The sequence below is a fragment of the Acomys minous genome, assembly GCF_964271855.1.
Source record: "Acomys minous genome assembly, chromosome: 9".
Lineage (NCBI taxonomy): Eukaryota > Metazoa > Chordata > Mammalia > Rodentia > Muridae > Acomys > Acomys minous.
The window spans coordinates 65472386-65494614 of NC_140490.1; the positions used below are offsets into that span (position 1 = coordinate 65472386).

General features: G+C 35.8%; 1 protein-coding gene across 1 annotated transcript; it reads right to left on the reverse strand.

Moving 5' to 3' along the window:
* Positions 1-7715: 7715 nt before the first annotated feature.
* On the reverse strand, positions 7716-14019 carry LOC311605856 (prolactin-8A9-like; the record flags this gene model as incomplete). The annotated part of the gene is made up of 5 exons (XM_084796713.1): positions 7716-7811; positions 8512-8691; positions 10263-10370; positions 11920-12098; positions 13989-14019. The coding sequence occupies 5 exons, from the start codon at positions 14017-14019 to the stop codon at positions 7716-7718; spliced, it is 594 nt and encodes a 197-aa protein (XP_084652839.1).
* Positions 14020-22229: the final 8210 nt, after the last annotated feature.

Consider the following 22229-nt stretch of genomic DNA (forward strand, 5'->3'; position numbering starts at 1 on the left):
TTTTTTATTTAATAATTTTTTAAATTAATTTATTCTTGTTACATCTCATTGGTTATCCCATCCCTTGTATCCTCCCATTCTTCCCTCCCTCCCATTTTCCCCTTATTCCCCTCCCCTATGATAGTTCCTGAGGGGGATTACCTCCCCCTCTATATGATCATAGGGTATCAAGTCTCTTCTTGGTAACCTGCTGTCCTTCCTCTGAGTGCCATCAGGTCTCCCCGTCCAGGGGATATGGTCAGAGGTGAGGCACCAGAGTGTGTGAGAAAGTAATATCCCACTCTCCACTCTACTGTGGAGAGTGTTCTGTCCATTGTCTAGATCTGGGTAGGGGTTTAAGGTTTACCGCCTGTATTGTCCTTGTCTGGTGCCTAGTTTGAGTGGGACCCCTGTGCCCAAATCTGCCTATCATAATGTTCTATTTGTAGGCTTCTAGGACCCTCTGGGTCCTTCTACTTTGCCTTTCTCCCATGAATCTCACATCTAGAGTCCCACTAGTATGTCCTCTCTTCTGTCTCTGTTTCCTGGTAAGTGAAGGCTTTCGTGGGACATGCTCGTTGGGCTAATATGCAGATATAAGTGAGTATATACCATTTGAGTCTTTCTGCTTCTGAGTTAACTCACTCATTATGATCATTTCTAGCTCAATCCATTTATCCACAAATTTTGGGAATTCCTTGTTTTTAATAGCTGAATAGTATTCCATAGTGTATATGTACCACAGTTTCTTTATCCATTCTTCTATTGAGGGACACTTAGGCTGTTTCCATGTTCTGGCTATTATGAATAAGGCTGCTATGAACATGGTTGAGCAAATTTTCTTGTTGTGTGCTGGAGCATCTTCTGGGTATATTCCAAGGAGTGGAAGACAACATAAGGAGATCAAGGGTATTCAAATGGGAAAGGAGGAAGTCAAATTATCCCTATTTGCAGATGATATGATAGTCTACATAAGTGACCCTCAAAATTCCACCAGAGAACTCCTACAGCTGATAAACACCTTCAGCAAATTGGCTGGATACAAAATTAACTCAAAAAAGTCTGTAGCCTTCCTATACACAAATGACAAGCTTGCAGAGGAAGAAATTAGGAAAACTACACCCTTCTCATTAGCCACAAGTAATATAAAGTACTTAGGAGTTACTCTTACTAAACAAGTGAAGGACCTGTTTGAAAAAAATTTCAAAACCCTAAAGAAAGAGATTGAAGATGACATGAGAAGATGGAAGGATCTACCTTGCTCATGGATAGGGAGAATTAACATAATAAAAATGGCCATCCTACCAAAAGCAATCTACAGATTCAATGCAATCCCTATCAAAATACCTACACAATTTTTTAAAGACATTGAAAGTTCAATTCTGAACTTCATATGGAAAAACAAAAAACCCAGAATAGCTAAAACAATCTTGTACAATAAAAGGTGCTCTGGAGGAATCTCCATACCTGATCTCAAACTGTACTATAAAGCAATAGTAATTAAAACAGCATGGTACTGGCACAGCAACAGGCTGGTTGATCAGTGGAATCGAATCGAAGACCAAGATATGAATCCACACACATATGGTCATTTGATTTTTGACAAAGAAGCCAAATCCATTCGATGGAAAAGGGATAGCATCTTCAACAAATGGTGCTGGTCTAACTGGATGTCTATGTGTAAAAAAATGCAACTGGACCCATATTTGTCACCTTGTACAAAACTCAAATCCAAGTGGATTAAAGACCTCAACATAAAACCAGAGACACTAAATCACTTAGAAGAAAAAGTGGGGAAGAGCCTGGAACATATTGGCACAGGAGACAACTTCCTGAACAGGACACCAACAGCCCAGGCATTAATGTCAACAATTAATAAATGGGACCTCATGAGGCTGAAAAGCTTCTGTAAGGCAGATGACACCGTAAAGAGTACAAAGCGACAGTCTACAGACTGGGAAAAGATCTTCACTAACCCCACATCTGACAAAGGTCTAATATCCAAAATATATAAAGAACTCAAGAAATTAAATACCACCAAACCAAATAACCCAATCGAGAAATGGGGCATGGAACTAAACAGAGAATTCTCAACAGAGGAATATCAAATGGCTGAGAAACACTTAAAGAAATGCTCAACCTCCTTAATCATCAGGGAAATGCAAGTCAAAACAACGCTGAGATTCCATCTTACACCTATCAGAATGGCTAAGATAATTTTTCTTTTTTACATATATTTATATTATTACACATATATCCAATAAGCTGCCTAGAGCAAGAAGAAGCATGAAACAATCAGGAATTTTATAAATGTTACATTCCTAGTGTTTTGGCTTTTTGTATTTGGCAACATTGAAGAACACATCTTTCCTATATTGGTGAGTCTAAAATTCCTTAATGTAAATCAATATCTAGCATATCTCATCTTTGTCAGCATAAAACATCTATTTAGACCTAAAAACATATTAACCTCTAAACAACTAAGCTTAATTGTAAAGCTAAACTATCTCATCTTCAACCCCATCAGAGACTTGAGAAGGAATAAAATTAATTATCTAGTAGATAGGAAATGCAGGTTAGCAACTTCCAAAATTAGAAAATGACAGAGAGAATTTGCTTCCTGAACAGGCCACCCAAGAGTCCCTACAAAGTTGGAGCATCATCTTTAGCCTTCTGTCCTAATATATCTGACAGACATATTTTTGAGGCAGAAGCCATTGAGGACTTGTTTACTCTGTCTTGGCAGAGTTTGGCTGTCCACACTGCCTGCATCTAAACTTGCCCATTTTTAGGTATATTCTATCTAGGCAGAAATAGGGACAGTTTGCCTACTGGCTCGTTTGCCACATTTGATGCCAACTCCGTAAGGCAGTTCTTTGATGCTCATCTTTTTCTTTGAGGCAGGCTGGGTGTTGCCAGGAATTAACTTTTCTTGTGTTCAGATAATCTTTAGAATAGTAAAAACATCTTTAAATGCCATATTCTGTAGGTATCTGAGGTTTTTGAGACCCTATTTAACTGTTTTACCTTATATATCAATAGAATCCTATCTATTAGATCTAGAGTATATATTCTTGTGCTAAACTTAGACTAGTTTTGACATGAGCATGATTTGCATCAATATGTAAAATTCAATACCATTGAATTAAAAAAATAATCTTATTTGTGAATAACAATTAGGGTCTTGTGATGAGGAGTAGATTCAATAATCTACCTTTTATTCTATCCTCCATCTATATTTCTATATCCCCCTTTCCTTCTTTTTAGCTCCTATCTCCTTACCTACAAAAGAAAGATAAAGGAAAAGATATATTTTTAGATCAAGATAGATATTTTAAGTTAATAGACATGAGATATGATGTATATTAATCTCCATTCAGAAATTTAGACCCAAAAAGATAGGAAAGATGTGTATCAAATACAAATAGCCAAATCACTATGAATGTAACCTTTATCTAATTCCTGATTGTCTGGTGGTTCTTCCTGCTGTGTGTAGTTTATTTTACTCTTGTTTAATAATATAAATGTATATGTTAAAAAGAAACATAATAAAAATTTAAAAATATATACTAGTAATTGACATGACCATGATTTTATCAACTAACACAACTTGTATTGCTTAATTGTCCTAAGCAGCCTGCAACAGTACTTTCAAAGTATTGGAGATAAATTTTGTATTAAGTTGAATTGTATGCATAGACTACTTCATGTTAGAGTAGAAATATATATAATGTGGTGTAGAATAATTTAAAATTTTTCTTTTTCGATTAAGTAATTAATTTATTTACTCTACATCCCAATCTTTGTCTCCTCTGTAATCTCCTGGCTCTACCGTACCTTCTTTTTCTCCCATCCTCCCTACCCTATCTTACTTATTTCTAATAATCTGCTAATTCAGGAAATGTTAGTAGATTATTGTAAAGGTTAAGAAGCTGAAATACTGTCAGCTAAGAGCAGAAAATAAAAGTAATTTATAAAGTGTTCTCATCTAAGCTGCAAACATTGACATAGTGCTCTCTTTGAGAAGCAGCTCAGAAGCAGTGAGGTACTCACAACAGTCCCAAAATGTCTGGGAGAGAATTCATTATGCAACTGAGTCATGCTAAGAGGAAGAAAATAATGTCCAGTCATTAAAAGGAACTATATGAAGACAAACTTATTGCAAAGAGAGTCATGCTCCCCTGATGTCTATCAAACTAAAGATTTGCCTATTTTCCTTTGTATTTTCTGACCTTGAGAAATGAGGTATACTAATCAGGAAGAATGAAACAGATATTGGACAAACTCTAGATCTGAAAATCTTTAAACCACAATTCACAGTATTTAGGGCCTTCTTGAATGGCTATATAATATATCTTCCTCTTCCTTCCTTCCTTCCTTCCTTCCTTGCTTTCTCTCTCTCTCTCTCTCTCTCTCTCTCTCTCTCTCTCTCTCTCTCTCTCTCTCTCTCGCTCTCTCTCTCTCCTCTTCCCACGCTTTAGTTTATCTGTCCTCCAAATATATAGTTCACTTCAATACACGTTATCTACAGTGATTATCTTCAGTATGCTAAATGACCACGGCCAATGGTCGTTCATGATCGTGAATGCAACTGGAAACGACAGTTCTTTCCTGGGGCACATTTTAAAAGTTTCTACCATAGTTTTGTTTACTTGTTTGTTTGTCTTTAGAAAAATAAAGAAAATATAGATTCCTTTGAAATTTCATGAAAGTATCCAGTTGACCCTCTCCATGTTTCAATAGTTGGTGCATCCTTTACCAATGAAAGTTTATTTTCTGCTGTTTGGGTTATGATGCTTAATGTCTCAGCTTCTAGTGCAATTGAAGTATTATTATTTCTTTATTTTTCTAATATTATAATATAACTACATCATTTCTCCACTTTCCTTCCTATCATTGCCCTTTTACTGGTATCTCACATTGCTATTTTTTCTTAATTTGTTCAGCTCACATCCCAACTTTTATCCTCTCACTTGCATCTTCCAGTCCCCCCTGCCCCTTTACCCTATTCCTCTTCCTAGATCTGTGACAGAAGAGGACCTCTCCCCATCCATATGATCACAGCCTTTCAAGTTTCATCGGGATAGCCTGCTTCCCCTTCCTTGAGTGCCACCAGGTCTCCCAACGAAGGGGAAGTTGTCAAATAGGGGGCACCACAGTTCCTGTCAGAGGCAGTGCAGTCTCGCCCTCCAACCAGGGAGAGTGAGCTGTCCATTGGCTAGATCTCAACAGTGGGTCTAGGTTTACTGCATGCATTGTCCTTGCTTGGTCCAGCAGTTTGTGTAGCACTCACCCCGCCCCACCCTTCTCTTTTTCATGTTCAATGGTCTCACTCTTTTTGGCTGTCTGTGTTTTTTGGTATCGTGCCTATGCTGGCTCTATAAAACGTATTTGGTAACTGTGCCTTTCCTTTATGTTTTGAGTAGTTTAAAGACCATTGATATGAAGCATTCTTTTTAAGACTGCCACAATCAAGCAGTGTGCCTTTCTTTTCTTTATAAAGGGGCATCTTGTTGCTGTTGTTTTTAAAAAAATATTTAGAAACAGATCTGTCTCACTGTTATTTCAATTCCTATGACAGTAGAATGCACATCATCCTTTCTTACATTGTCTTTCCCTCCATGCATATGTCCATCCACTTACTCACTCACTCATTCAATCACTCATGTGTCTAGTCCCAGTTCCTGTGTCTTTTTGTGCTCCTGTGTCCTCATTTCCTCCATAGAGTCATGGCCTATTCATTTCCTCAGATAGTTCTTACTCCCACACCCAACCCCAACTGTTTAATTAACAATTTGACCATATTACTTCCTTGCAGTAAAATGTGCTGCTTTTCCGTGGTCCTATATGGAAGTCTTTCAGATTCAGATGCACCATACTTTGTGAAGCAGGTTTAATTGTCAACAGTTTTCTCTGGTTTTCAATCTGTCATGAATCTATTGCCATTTCATATATTTTCTTTAAACCTGAGTGTCCCTTAGCTGCTGCAGGTCTTTGGGTGGGTTTAGGCTCCTGGGCTTCAGCACATCTATTGCTGTTGCCTTTGTGTTTGGCTCATGTTTGGGCTGTGGTGGTGATGAGACTGTGTGGCGCTAACGTGTGTCATTTCCAGAGGACCCGATCTCAATGCAAACTCCCTCATCTTCTGCCTCTTACAGCATTTCCACCCTCTCTTCCACAAAGATCCCTCAACCTTCTGTGCTGAGGTTGTACTGATGATGCATTATGTGTCAGTTGGCTCCACAAGGTCTGCATTTTGATTGATTGGCATTTTCTGTATTGGTCATCCAATAACTTATCAGACCATAATAACATAAAACAAAAAAATGATATCAAGAATACTGCACAATCTTCACAAATACATGGAAGTTGAATGATCCAGAAAATCACTGGAGAAAAATAGAGGGGAAATTTTTTTAAAGTTCCTAAAAACAAACAAACAAACAAAAAAATCAAAGTACTGAATATCACACTTAAGGTATAAATGAAGAATAACGAACAGTTTTTGATAATAGAAAGAAGGAAGACTTCTTTCCTCCTGACCGGGATGAAAGACACCTGGCTACTTCATCTGAATGTCGTGGCACACAGACAAAGAGATGCTCCACATTAATGTTCCTATGATTTCCATACAGATGCCGTATGAAAAGTATATCTATTTAAAATGATCAAAGAGCAAAAAGGACTCATTAGACACAGAGGAAGGAAAACAAGCAGACCATACCTATTATCATGGTATGGAGAAGCACATTTATAGTGGGGCTTATGAGACATCATGGAGAGAACTTGAATAACTGATATTTGTATTCTAAAACAATTTTTAATTTATAAAAATTAATTCATTGGAATTTTCATACATTAATTCAGTGTGTCTTTATGATATCTACTCCAAGCCATCTGGAAGTTGTGGTGTCAAATAGCAATTAGATTGGATTGCCTGTTCTTTCACTGTGAACACTGGTTCCTCAGGACAGTCTGGACCTCATGGAGCATTGTGACATTTATATTTCTTGTTATGACACATGAATTGGTTATTTTAAGTTTTACACTTTGAGTAAAAAACATGAATTCCTATTTTTCTATGAAATATATTTTGAGTTTATTGAAGTAAACTGCATTTATTTGCATATGTAATATCTATAGTTTGTGATAAATTACATGGGTGTAACTTATTTTTTTGATATTCTACTCAATGAACAAAACAAAAATAGGCATTTTAGATTTAGATATTTCTAAAGAAAGATTTTTTTATTTTTTTAAAGAGACCAATTGTACCCACGCATACATTCAAAGGTATAAAATTAAAACAATATTTTAAGCAATGGACTGTCATTAACCATCTCCAAAGTAACAGGCTAGTTGTTTACTTAGCAATCTTCACCAGTTAATCGGCATTTTAATTTTCTGAGATGATATATAGTGTAGGCTGTATCAGTATTTAGGCAATTGCAAAGGTTATACATTGCCAAACATTTAGAGTGTATGTCATTTGATTTTAAGGCTGGAAGATAGTGCCAGCTGGGGAATCTTTCAATCATCGTTGCAGTAGGATAGGCCTGTAAATTAAAACAATAGTCAGTTAGTTGTTGAGTATATTGTTAGCTTTGCCCTCTCCTTCTTTCTTCTGCGTTCAGTCAGAGAAACACATTCAGAAATGTATCACTTTCATCATAGGTATGGGCTCTCATATTTCTAGGGCAGGAGGCTTGTGACAGGTAGTCTTTTAGTAACTATTATCAAGACCCGTATGCATTTGCTCTAACATGCAATGGATCACAGAGGAAGTACGGCCTCCCAGAGGCAGAGGAAATGTAGGAAATTTCTATTTGACCCTGGGACAATAGAAGAACGAGTGTCAGGTTCTTACTTAGGAAACTCATACATGTCCTTTGTTTTTCACAGAAAATGATAGGCACCATTATTCTATTAGATTTCAGCTAAATCCATGTTCTATGTAGTTTATGTATGACAATCTCTCATATAATGATAAGACCATGATTTAATATGCACAGCCCAGGGATGGATGTGATAGAAGGATCTGAGCTCTTTTCACTCTGCCCAGGACTTGTGTCCTCTAAGTGCCCAAGAGTAACAACTGTGTTTCTCTGATCCCCTGGGCAGGAGGCAATAAGAAGCATCTCTGAGAAGGTAGGAACCGCCAGCAATCTCTTAAGGCAGTGTTTTTCAGCCTTTCTAATGCTGTGAGCCTTTAGTACAGTTCTTCATGCTGTGGTGACCCCCAACCATAAATTACTTTTGGTGCTACTTCATAACTGTTATTTTGTGACTGTAATTAACCACACTGTAAATATATAATATGCAAGATCTCTGATATGCAACCCCTGGGATAGGCATATTTGACCTCCAAAGATGTCATGACCCACAGTTTGATCAAAATAAACTGTTCAAGAAAATTGACCGCCTGACCAGATGTCTATGTTTCATTCTGGAAAGATGAGATTTTTCAGAATACGTTTTTTTTTTAATTACACAATGCAATTCTTTTATGAATGAGAATAACTAATTGCTTACCTTGGTGAGAATCCACCTAAGATCATCCAGGATTTCTCTGTTTTTCTTTTCCATCTCTTTGGCTTCTGAAACAATACTTTCTGGGACTTCTTGCATGGCATTCAGTTCAATCATTAGATTGGACAGAGGGCTGCTCCACGCACCCACAAAATTGATCAACATTTTAAAATATTTTTTGGTCTGAGCAAACATAATAGAAGCATTGCATTAAAATTTTTCAGTAAGAAAAGTTTCCTGCATGTAATTTTCATGTGAATAAGCTGAACTGAAATATGTTTTCATGTGTCTATATGTACATATAACACGTTTATAGACATTACATGATGTTGAAATGTAAACTTTAAAAAATTAGTCTACTGTCTACAAAATAAAAAGAATTATGGTGCTTAAATTAGGATTTTTTTTCTGAGATTATGTCATTATGTTTTGTTCTCTCTATGAAATTCTAGCAGCTTAATCTCTAGTGATATCTTGATTTTTTTTGGACATTTGTCTATCACTTTGTAAAACAGGACCTTATATGACTCAATTGAAACAAAAAGATTTGACTAAGGAAGCATAGAGGCCTCCAGGCAGGGCTAAGGGCTCAAATCATTTTCACTCAGGTTGTCATACACACAATAAATCATGGCAATTGTTAACATACATGTTTATGATTTTTATGCGAATTGAAGAAATTAAAACAATGATGAGATCATGGTACTCCTTAATGTTCCTTCTTGTTGCCTCTGACAGAGTAGGATATTTGTTGGCATCTATGGGTGAACAACTTGGACACAGCATTGGCTTTATTAATGGAATCAGTGGAAATCACAACAGAATTTTGCCCCTCCAAAAATTAATGCACATATCTTATTTAAACTATTCACTCTCTCAGTGTGCTTAGTTTCCATGGTGTTCATGAAAATTAAAGTGAATTAGAGCCCATTGATTACAATGGAAAGATGTAAAGGACATTAAGGAAAGAAGCAGGTTATTGGTCATGGCAATACCTGGGAGCATGCTGCCATGTGATTAAGATTGAGGTCTGCTGTTGGGTGAAGTGCACACTTGCGTTGTTAAATTCCTTTCAAGTGTAAATATCCTGTACAACATTTCAGAACCTCCATTCCTTTTTATTAGCTACTCAAATATTAGCACTTCCTTTTGAATTTTTTGTGAGGTTCAAATATAGCAAGGACAAGAGAGTATTTTTTGACATCCCTACCAACATTGTACCTCTGAAGACACATTCCCTTTATATCGTTGCCCTTATTTTCCCTTACTATTGTCATATAATTTCCAATTTGAATAGTATTCAGATATGCTATTTGAGGGATTCAGAATGTGAAGACTATAGCCATCATAAAATAGAACTTCTATAACATGTAGACCTTCTCACTGTGAATTAGGGCAGTGTTGCATCCTAAGAACATACTATTAGTATTTTGCAGGACTATTTGGCTCACCTGTCTTTCAGATGAGGCATACACAATCATAGAGAGAGGAAGATATAGGTTAAAAATAGATATAAAACCAAGGCAGTCATCCCTAAAATAACATCCTCTAAATGAACTCTTTAAGAATTTGCTACACTGTTATTTCATATTTTGTTTTCCAAAATAATTTACCAACATAATTTTTATACTTTACCTATATTTTCTGCATGCATGATTACTGCATCCATCATAATGCCTGAAACAACCAACAGTACCACAAACCGAGTGTATTGCTCCTGGTGTTCTGTGAAAAACGGCACAAAGAAAACTCACTTTGAGATTTGTGTGTTCAGCTCCAGAATCTGGAGGGTTCGTGATATTAGAGTGGCAGGAACTTTTGGCTGCGAAAACAGCTTGATCCCTCCTCATCAATGGATCATCCTGCAAATAAGCACCAAAAATTCAGTTAAATTTCAGAAATTGTTTAATTGACTTCATGACCAGAATATTAAAGCATTCTTGATGGATATCTAAATTTTAACCATAAGTACATCATAAAAACTGATATTGAAGTATTTAAGAAACTTCTCATCACCAAATTCTGAGTTTCGTGTATCTGCAACGTAATTTGGCATTTCACTAACTTATGAACTCCTTCTTCTGTTAGTCTCCTGTTGTCTCCCTTTTTCTAAAAGTTCCTTTTTGGAAAGCCAACAATGTGGGGTAAATTTGTCAAGAACTAAATGTATTAATTATCACATTTCTCTAGTATTTCAGCATTAAGCCAAAGCACTTATTTTTCAATCTTCCTATATTCTATCTATAAATACTTATATTTACTTACCAAGACATCAAAATTATAAATTTACTAATTTAACACTGAATATCTATACCTGTGTAAGACAACTATTCTAATTCTTTTAGAATGAAACTTTTGCATTATGACATTATTACTCACAAAACAGACTATTTTGCAAACTCCAGTCAACAAAAGTATAAAACATTATTAATTAATGTTATATACTCTATAGTCATTGTATGATTAATGAAATATTAAATTTGCTTAAACACATATTTAGGGTGTCTTAATTATTTCTATTAATCAGGTAATTCATGAAATGTTAATAGATTGTTGTAAACATTAGGAAGTTGAAACACTGTCAGTTAAGAACAGAAAATAAAAATTGACATGATGCTTCCATTGGGGAGTAGCTGAAAAGCAGTGAGGTACTTACATTAGAAGCAAATTGATTGGAAGAGAATTCGTTTTGGAAGTGAGTCTTGTTAAGAGAGAAAAAAAATAACATCTAGTCAATAAAAAAACCAACATGAAGACATGTTTATTTCAAACAGAGGGACATTTTCCTGATAACCATCATATGGAATGTTTGCCTATTTTATCTTCCTTTGTGTGTTCTGACCTTGGGAAATGAAGTAGAATAATCAGCAAGAAAGCAACAGATGTCGGAGCAACTCTTGTACTGAAAATCTTTGAACCACGATTCCCAGTATTTAGGATATTCTTGAAAGACTAGACTCTTTCTTTCTTTCTTTCTTTCTATTTCTTTCTTTCTTTCTTCATCCTCCTCCTTCTCTCTCTTTCTTTCTTGCCTCTTCTCATGCTTTAGTTTATTTGTGCTCCAAATATATAGTTCACTGCAATACACATATTCTACAGTGATTATGTGCAGTGTGTTAAATGACCATGCCCATTGAAAACTCGTGACCCTGTATGCAGTAAAAGGAAATGAGACTTCTTCCTGAGCCACATTTTAAAGGTTTCTACCATAAGATTAAAAAAAAAGAGAGAAATAGATAAATTATAGAAAAATCATTAGTTTCTTTGAAACTATCCAATTTCCTTCCTCGTGTTTCAGGAGTTGGCGTGTTCTTTGTATACTAAGGTAATTTTCTGATATTTGTGTCTTTATGGTTAATGTCTCATGTTCAACTTCAATTCAAACACTAGCATGGAGGTTGAAGTACTTACCATGTCATCATACATTTTATGAGCAAGATGACTCATGGTTCCAGCTTGGGTGATGGCATTGTTAATCGTTTCCAAAATGGACTCCTTACAGCCTCCGTCTTCTGTACGACATGCAGGAATTGATGCCACTTTCTCGCACAGAAGCAGGCTGGACATCACCAGCAGCAGGAGTGTCCTTGCTACATGGAAACAAGAGTCACGTATGTATGATGCACTTACCTGAGGTTTACAAGAATCAACTGATTCAGGAAAGTCTTATCTGGCCAAATTTTATGACTTGGTATTGATTTTAGCATGGAAGAAAAATTATTGAGTCTACTTTGATGAGCAAGTTTACAAAAAGATGGTTTAGTGCCTTTGGAGATTAAGCTAATCTTTAGTTACCAAAGTCTTGAAAATTTTGTAATTTTTAAACTTTGTTTCTGGTGTTAGCATTTTGAACACTGATTGGAAGAGGATAGCACAGTTTATCTCTTTTCTTCCTCTGCATGTTTTGACAATAAATACACATATGATGATTATAAAAGATTAAAACAGTGCTGTCATAAATTATGTGCATTTGGAATTGCTAACTTATGATAAAATTTTAACAGTATCATTTCATCAAATACTTCAAATTATTTTCTTTAAAGTTGATCTTCATAAAAATTTTGTGCAATTAGGTTAGATTATTGTAATTGGGCTCTGAATATAGTCATGAAAGAGAAGGCTTCATGAATCAAATGATTTTCCTAATGGCTTACTATTGGCTGATGTAGAAATGAGAACACCAACCATCAGTACTTTGTCTGTCACCTTGTCATAGAGAGAACACTACACATCTTTCTGACAGAAAATAAAAGCCACAGTTCTGAAACTCAGTGTTATCTGAGGTCATTGTAATTACTTGAAAAGAATAAATTTATCATTATGATACAATAGCAGAACCTTCAGAATATTGAGTTGATCTATTTTCTATTCCCTCTAAAACACTCACTTTTAAAAGCTTTGACAATGATCAGGGTTGTCTTCCACCTCAGAATTTCTATTCATTATGCACCACAACATAATCCTTACATGTAAGGCTGAGGGAACACCACAGAGTAAGGGAAAGAATATAAGAACTAGAGGTACGGATGTTTATTTGATTATCCAATACCTAAAATCATAGACATATGAGCAACAACAAATGGTTTAAGCAGATTGTTTATATGTATCTATAAATGTAACAATAATGATTAGTGAAAAAAGGCCCCGAATATGGGAAAGATCATGGAATGGGATTTTGAAGAGCTGAGTGAGTGATACAATGTGATACTCATCAATGAAAATCTCAAAAAAATATTAGAAACCTAAAGTATCTTCCTATATAATTCCAAAAATATTTGTGTTATCTTTTTGTCTAGGAAATATCTCCTACACAATATGGCAGGTTGTCAGCCCCGACCTGTTCTTATTCGGGTATCATTTGGCTTGAACCAAATTGGAAAATAGCATGACCCAATCAGCCATCTTTGTCCACTTCAGGTTTCAGAACTTAAAGGTTCTTCAAACTTATTCCAATAAGAAAGCACATACATAATACTGATGATCAAAATTGTGTTTCTTCTGTGATGAAATAAGATGAGTTGGACCCACTTATGTTACATGTTCAATAATTTCCAATTTTACAAACTCCAAAACGTTGCCTTTTTGAGCTGTATGATTTGATCTGGAAAGTGTCCTGTGCACTGGGAGCTGTTTATTGGTCCACATCATTTCTACTCACTGGATACCAGTAACAAGTTCCCACTCCTTTTGTCACTTCATAGAAAAGACAGCTCAGAAAACCTTTGAACATTGCAACATGTCTCAAGGCAAAGGATGGTGAAACCACTAATGTGATTGTCTCTTGTGCCCTTCACAGTGGCTTTCAAGAAAATAAAATAAAAAGATATTAGAAAGTCTACACTGAGCTTTTCTCCTGGTAAACTAAACATCTCTTCATGCCAGTTTGAACATCAATGGCATCCAAGAAACAATTCCATTAAAATAAAAGTGCAATGAACCACCCAGCTGAATCCTTTTACTCAAAGGGAGAATTGACTTACAGAAGTGAAGTTGCCTCAGTGGCAGCTGCATCGCTGAGGAGTTCCCAAACAGGATGAGTGCTGACTCTGGAGAGCTGCTTCCCTGGAGTCATGCATTTGGCTAGTTTCCCCTCCTATATATTCTAGCAGATAGCCCCAAGGGCATGCACAACCATGGTACAGAAAAGTCACATGCAGAATTCCTCATTCATGAGCCATGTCTGTTTATCTTCTAGGAATGTGAACAGTTTTATTAACAAATACTCATCTGTGTCTGGAAGATTTCTTTGCTTGTTTCTATGTGCTGATAGTCTTCCACATTTTTTGATGTCTCTGTAAACCATCTCAGCTGCCTAATGAAAGATAGCCATGGCAGACCTGGAGAGAATTGTTGTTCACAATTACTTCCCTTCCGTAGAGTCTTACATTCATTCTATTATCTCTTTCATAATGCTTATGGACTTAGGGGGGTTTCTTTATTGAATATTTGACTACCATGACACAGGATTAGTAATTTATCCATAGTGTTATCATGAATCATTGCCAGTTAGCACTGACTATCTGAAGAGGTTTACTCTACAAAGCTGACAGGTATAATAATCTATATGCTTAACTTAGATAATTAGAATTCAGTTTGAAAGATATCAAATACATATAACAGAAAATCTCCTTTAACTCCTCTATAGACACTATGACCTCTCAAGTCAATCATTGTGCATTGTCTTAAAACACCAATTATCAATTTTTACCTTGGAATTGGTCTTAATTGTATAAGATGTTCAATGCACCAAGAACACTGGTGCCACTCTTGCCCTAGTGAATAGAATTTTATACCTTTCTAATATTTGCACTTGGACAGTAGCGCCGCTGGTGACAGTTCTCCAAAAATCAACTTGGTACTAGTTTCCAGACTTCAATGAAAAGGGTTCTTCAACCTAATTGCCAAATAAAGGTCCTCATATTGTTTAAAGGGAGTACATATTGCTTAAATAATCTAGGACAACCAGTTAGGTTTTGTGTGCATTCAAAATGAGATTCAGTGGCAAGAATAGTGTGAGCAGTTTTGGAAAACTGACTGTCTACTCTCTCTTGGGAAGGTAACTTGATCTCAGGAATTTAACTAAGCAAAGATAAAGTTCTTAGGAGTTCTTTTCCCTACATGTATCTATACTCTCAGAGATTCTTTAGCAGACGTCTTTAGTATCCTTTCAGATTCTTCACCAAATAAATAAAGTTTTGAGTGGATTTATGTAATGAAAATTTCAGAGCTTCAGCACTTTCATAGACCTAGTGTTACTTACTTTAAGAAACCATAAATTCATTTCCTGATTCTGCATCTACATGGACATCAATCATATTTTAGAATTGGTGTTATGTAGGCCTTAAACATATGACAGTTGTTTCTTCCAATGCACAGGGTTATGTAGCCATGTACGGGATCATTACTTCTCTTCTAAGCCTATAATCTAAAGACAGCTCTATGCACTGTTTGGTTGATGCACCTAGAACTCTAACATAAGATCAGGGAGGGTTGGCATCTGGCTGAGAGTCAAGAAGGAGCATAGCACACTCACACCTGCAGGCTTACTGCACCTCCAGAAGTGTTCCACCTATGTGCAGTCTCTTGCTTGATTCTAATCTCTGAAATTGTTTAACTGCCATCAGTATTTTAGAAAAGAACTCTGTACCAATAAATTAAAAATAGTCTTGTGAACACAATTAAAACCGTAAGTTAAGGAGTTGACTCAATAATCTAGTTTTTGTCCTTTATCCCTATATATTTCTATATTCCCCCTTCTTTCTTTTTAGCCCCTATCTCTAAACCTAATAAAAGAGGATAAAGGAAAAGAGAGACATCCCTGACTCCAACCTTGTTTCTCACTGGATAAGACCAATAGTAATGTATAACCAACTCCAAAATAAACATCTACGGCCCAAGACAATAACCTAAAACCTACCCAATCCCATTAAGGGAAATGAGGTGTCATCTCTTAGGGTTTCTTCCAGCTGATTTGTGACAAATAATACCTTTGTAGGAGCAGAAATAAAATTGGAAAAATGGCTAAATAATCTAGGAATTGCATTTTTTGTTCAGTCTCTAAATGTTGAGGAATTCTTCAATGGTTCCTTCCTCCCAAATATGTATGTCAGATATATTGGGCCAGAAGGCTGAAGATGATGCTCCAAAGTCATAGAGAGTTTTGCGTGAATGTTCAAGCAACAAACTGTCTCTGTCATTTTTTTTCAATATGCGGACTGCTAACTTGCACCTCCTGTTTTCTTAGTTAATTAATTTTAGTCCTTCTAAATCAAGTCTAAGCCAAATCTCTGATGGGCTTGAAGACCAGCTAGTTTAGTTTCACAATTAACTTATTAGTTTAGGGCTTAAGATGTATTTAGATCTAGATAGATGTTTTAAATTGATAATGACGATACATGCTAGGTATTGGTTTACATTCAGAGTTTTAGATGTACCAAGATAGGAAAATGTTTTCTTCAACATTGCTAAATACAAATAGCCAAAACACTATGAATTTAACATTACTATTCCTGATTGTTTCATCGTTCTTCTTGCTGTATGTAGTTTAGTTTATATATGTGCAATACATGTGTATTTTTAAAAAATAAAAATAGAAGGACCCTAGTCTGAGTGAGAAATCTCCCTACAGACTCCCCTTTTCTCAGCTACACAAGTTCAACATAAACCTCACAGCCTCAAGCAACACATTCCGAACCAGATGTGCAGCTTGTGTCCCGGTTGGAATTCACTCCCAGCATTCCTATCTACATGAAAGAGTTGTACACAGAGTACTCTCTGAGGTAGACCTAATTGCCTACCCATGGAGCAAGCTGTACCAGTTTTATGTTCCCTGATATATCTTCTCATTCTTCCACTGTTAGCTCTACTCTCAGTAACAGAGAATTTTTCATTTCTCCTAATTTTCTACCACATTCTACAGATCAAAGGAATTTATTTACACTAGTAGGAGGTAATGGAAAATTGTAGGAAATTAGTGTTTCTGAACTTAATAATCTGAGACTTGAGTTGCAGGGGACAATGTTAATGTCTTATATAATTGAAATTTGAGAGGATGCTGTAATTCAACATAAGAGGTCTTATTAGTCTCTGGGTAAAGAACACATCAATGATGTCTAAGAAGATGCTGAGGAGGTGCAACTCCAGAGAAGCCAGTTGAAGGTGACTACTGAAGTGATGCAATAACATCTCATGATTGTAAAATAACATATTCTATTAAAACTAACCTCATAGGTAACTTGGAGTGAAGTTGCATGTTGATTGTTTTTATTCGTTCTTTCTCTCATTTCACAGTACAAATTGACTTTTGAAAATGCCTGAGTTTCCTAAGGAATTTCTAATTCACCATTGTAATTTATATACCTGTACTTTTATGCTAAATATTTATTTAATGTGCTTGAATATTTCTTATGATACACACATTCCTCACTGCTATGATAAAAAACCTGACAAAAGGAGCCTAAGTAAGGAATGCAGATTTTTTTGGTTCATATTTGTCAGCACATCATGAAGCAGATATTTCACCAAAACTATAATAAAAAAGAATAGAAAGATCAATGTTCATCTATTACTAGGCAAGATTATTGAAATCACTTTTAATAGTAAGCAACTATGAGCTCATCCTGAGAGAAGACCGATTTTCTGTCTCACAGGAACTATTGCTTGTACCTCTTCACTTAACAGCAGAGTCTTGTTAGATTTCCCTCATTTACACTGGCCTGTCAGCTATTGTTCTTATCTGGGTGTTGTTTAGAGTACCATAATGTTGAGAATTTATGTTCACAAAGACCCAGTCTCCACAGAAAGCATCTTTGTTCCTAGCTATTACAATCATTCTGCCCCTATTCTGAAATTTACCTTGAATCTTGCATGTGAAGATATATATATATTAATTGGGCATGGACACATTACAGTAAACTGTTCTCTGCAGTGTGCTCTGTTGTGGTTTTCTGTGATGATCTCCTTTGGTAAAAAGAAAGAGCTTCTTTGATAATCATTGAGAGATATACTTATCTCTTGGTTAAGGAGATATACTTAAAATTCAGTTAGATATTATATTGGTTAGCTTGGCACACTGACAATCACCTTAAATCCAGCACATAGGAGGCCAAAACAAGCAGATCTTTGCGATTTAGATAGCATGTATTGTGCTTGGTTGGTATAGTAGTTTGAGCAGACCCAACTGGGCCCAAATCTGCCAATCACAATATTTTTCTTGCAAGTTTGTAGGACTCTCTCCATCCTTCTATTTCCCCGTTCTCCCATGCTTCTCTCACCTAGAGTCACAACAGGAAGTCCCCGCATCTACCCCTATCTCCTGGTAAGTGAACACTTTCAGGAGACATTCTTTTTGGACTAGTGTCCTTTTATAAATGAGTATATACTATGTGAATCTTTCTGAGTCTGTGTTAACTCACTCAGGATGATCATTTCTATTCATTTACATGCAAATTTCAGGATTCCCTTGTTTTTAATAGCCGAGTAGTATTCCGTAGTGTAAATGTTCCAGAGGCGAATATCATTATGTAGAAAGAATAATTGTGTCACTATGATATTATAGCAGCATTTTATGATATTTTGAATCTTGATTTGATATACTTTTTTCTTTTCTCTAAAACACTCACTTTTAAAAGTTTTGGGAATAAATACAAAGGACTGAAGACTATTAATATAACATTTATATAATTCCTGATTGTTTTGTGGTTCTTCTTGCTATTTGTTATTTATTTATTTGTATGTCATAATATAAATGTATATTTTAAAAATATTTAATATAAAAATAAAAAAAACTTTTTAAAAAGTTTTGGCAATGATGAGGGTTAGTTTCAACCTCAAAAACTGCTGCTCAATAGGAGTCAGAACATTATCTTTACATGGAAAGCTGAGGGAACATCTTACAGTAAGGGGAAGCTATACAATGGTAATTACTGAGGAAAAGAGAAGGGCCTTCAATTTGAGAGGAACCATGGGATAGGATTTTTGAAATATTGGGTGAATGATAAGACGCAATACTCAGACAGAAAATCTCAAGAAATATTAAAAACATAAAAATGCCCTCCTATTTTAGTTTTAAAAATATCTTCTGTCATGATCTCATTTTTATAGGAAACTGGACTATAAAATTTGCCACTTTGTCAGCAAACACTTGCTCTTCTCTTTATGATATCAATTGGCTTGTGCTAAACTGGAAAACAAAATAAGACACAATCTGCCATCTTGATCTACCTCATGTTGCAGACCTTAATATTTTTTGAGATTTATCCCCCCCAAAAAAACCTTATATATAATACTGACAATCAAAAGTTTGTTTCTTCTGCCTTGAGATAAGATGAGTTGGACCTGCTGACTTTATACTCAATAATTTCCAGTGTCACAAACTACAAAACATTGTCCTTTGGGTCTGTTGTATTTGTTCTGGAAGGTATCCTATGTATTGGGAGCTGTTCAATGATCCCCATCATTTCTACTTATACCAGTAACACTTCCCCCCTCCTTCTCTCACATCACCATAGATGACAACTCAGATTATCATTGAAGATTACAACAAGTCTCAAGCTAAAGGATGTTGAAACTACTAATACAATTTTCTTGTGGCCCCTTGTATAGTTGATTTCAAGAAAATATTTTTAAAAGATATTCAAAAGTCTATGCTGTGTTCTTTTCCTGATAAACAATGAATAAATATCTATTCATGCCAGATTGAATATCAAAGATTACTAAGAATTCCATTAAACCAAACCCAATGAATCACTGAACTGAATTCTTTTACTCAGAGAGGCATAGGGGAGAAAAACTTACAGAAGTGAAGTTGACTCAACGGCAGCTTCATTGCTGAGGAGTTCCCAGGCAGGATGAGTGCTGATTCTGGGTATCTGCTTCACTGAAGTCATACATTCAGCTAGCTTTCTCCTCCTATTTATTATAGCAGACAGCCCCAAGAGCATGCATAGCCATGCTATAGCAAAGAGTCACGTACATAAGAGAAAATTGTTGTCTAAGTTCAGGGAATGTTAACTGTTGTATTACCACATACCTTCTGTTTCCAGATGATTTTTTTTCTCATTCCTATGTGTTGATTCTTGTCCAAATTTTTTTTTTATACTTCTGAAGCCATCTTAGCTTCCTAATGACAGATGGTCCTGACAGACCAGGAGATAATTGTTGTTCATAATTACTTCCTTTTCCTTAGACTCTTATTTTTTCCTATCATCTCTTTCATTATGTTTATGGACAGAGAGGTATTCTTTATTGAATATTTGACCACCATGCCACAACATTAGTAAATTATCCATAGTGTTAGCATGAATGTTTGCCAATAGTAACTGACTATTGTGAAAAGTGATTCTCTATAAACTAAGCTGACAGTTATAATAATCACCCTGCTTAATTTAGATACTTAGAAGTCAGTTTGAAAGACAGCAGATATACTTAAGAAAAAACTCCTTTAGGTCTAGATCTTGTATCCTCTCAAATCAATGACTGCACATTTAAAATATTAAGTATGGACTCTTTCCTTGGAATTGGTCTTAATTACAGCACAAGTTTATTGCATCAAAAACAATTGTGCCATCATTTCCCTGGTGGGTATATATTTATACACTCACTGTTAGGATTAGCACTTTTAACTACAGTACCACTGTGTCTGTTGGCATAAGGTTATTGTATAAATCAACTGCTATCTCTCCCATATCTAGTGGCAAGCCTTAATCTGAGAATCTCTTGTCTCAGTGTTGTATAAACTCTGTTCTCCAATTACCCCCCCCCTTGTGTGCCAATAAAACAGTTTATAGCCCATCCCTGAGCAAGCCAGAGAATATGGTTTTAATTCCTATCAAGCAGGGGAGAAGGAGTTAAACAAGGAAGTAGGTGATAGAGCCAGAGGATTTGGCCACAGGCAGAGGTCCAAGAAATGGATAGAGATGGAGCCCAAGAAAGCTACAGAGTGCATGCATCACTCAGATGTGTGTTGGTACTGAGACAAACTAGCTTAAGGAATTAATATTAGAGTAATAACCACTCACTTCTTGCTCTGTGAATCTTATTATTAAACAAATATAAAGTAGTCCCAATTATTTGTGTGTTACCTAGGTTAAGAGATAAATTGAGAAACAAACATAGTTTTAGAAAAATAACTATAACAAATGACATACCAAATTGAGCAGAATATATTGTAATCTAGCAAGAACTTACATAAAGAGTAAAAGTATAGAACAATTTCTTAGTTCTGTTGCTTAGAAATAGAGCAACAGCAGTTTCTAAAGCAGGAGGACACATATTCCTGATTAGGAGACAGCCCTCCAGAGCAGCAAGACCTCCAACCAGTTGCAGAAAATGAAAGTTGACCCACACACAACACCCCAGAGAAGCAGCTTATTTAGGTAAAAGAAAAACAGTGGCTCTTTAACATAAGCAAGCCTTACAAAGCCAGACTTTCCTAGTCTACAGAGGAAGCGAAATCCCTTTGAGAAGAGTTTCTTGCAGGTATGACTCTTGCAGGCCAGAGTAGCAAACACTTGTGGACCAAATGACATCCCAAAGTGAGCAACAGGTCAAGATCCAGTGAGCAAGGCAAAGCAACAACAATAACAACAACAAACATTTTATGAAAATAACTTTAACAGGTAAGAATTCTCCAAAATTCACCTCCACAGTGGCTTCCAGATTCTGGCAGCCAGTCAACATAGAGCATTCTTCCATTTCAATGCCATTCAAATTTCCTCTTGTTGTTGAAAGAGAGTAAGTTTTGCCTAAGGTGGTTAGGCCAACCAGTTATTTCTGGTGTGCATTCAAAAGAAGATACAGATGCAAGAGGGACTTCAGAAGCATGACTGTCCAATATCTTTTGGGAATATAACTCTGATCTCAGGATCATGATGATCTCCTGGATTCAATTCAATAAGCATATGTTTCTCAGGAATCCCTTTCTCTAGAGGTATATACATTCTCACAGATTCTTTAACAGATGTCTTTAGGATCCTTTCAGATTCTTCACCAATGTATAAAGTGTAATGAGCTTGGATTTATGTAAATGCAAGCTTTTATTTATGTTTCTTTTTGCTAAATTAACTGCATCACCATTATTATTTTTTCTTGTTAATATACCTACAAAGCAAAATTTTTAGAAAAGTCTATTTGCAATATTTTTGGCTTACACAATGCTGACAAAAGATATAACACAAATATGCTCCCATTGTATAATTAGGGATCAGAACAGAAAGATTCCT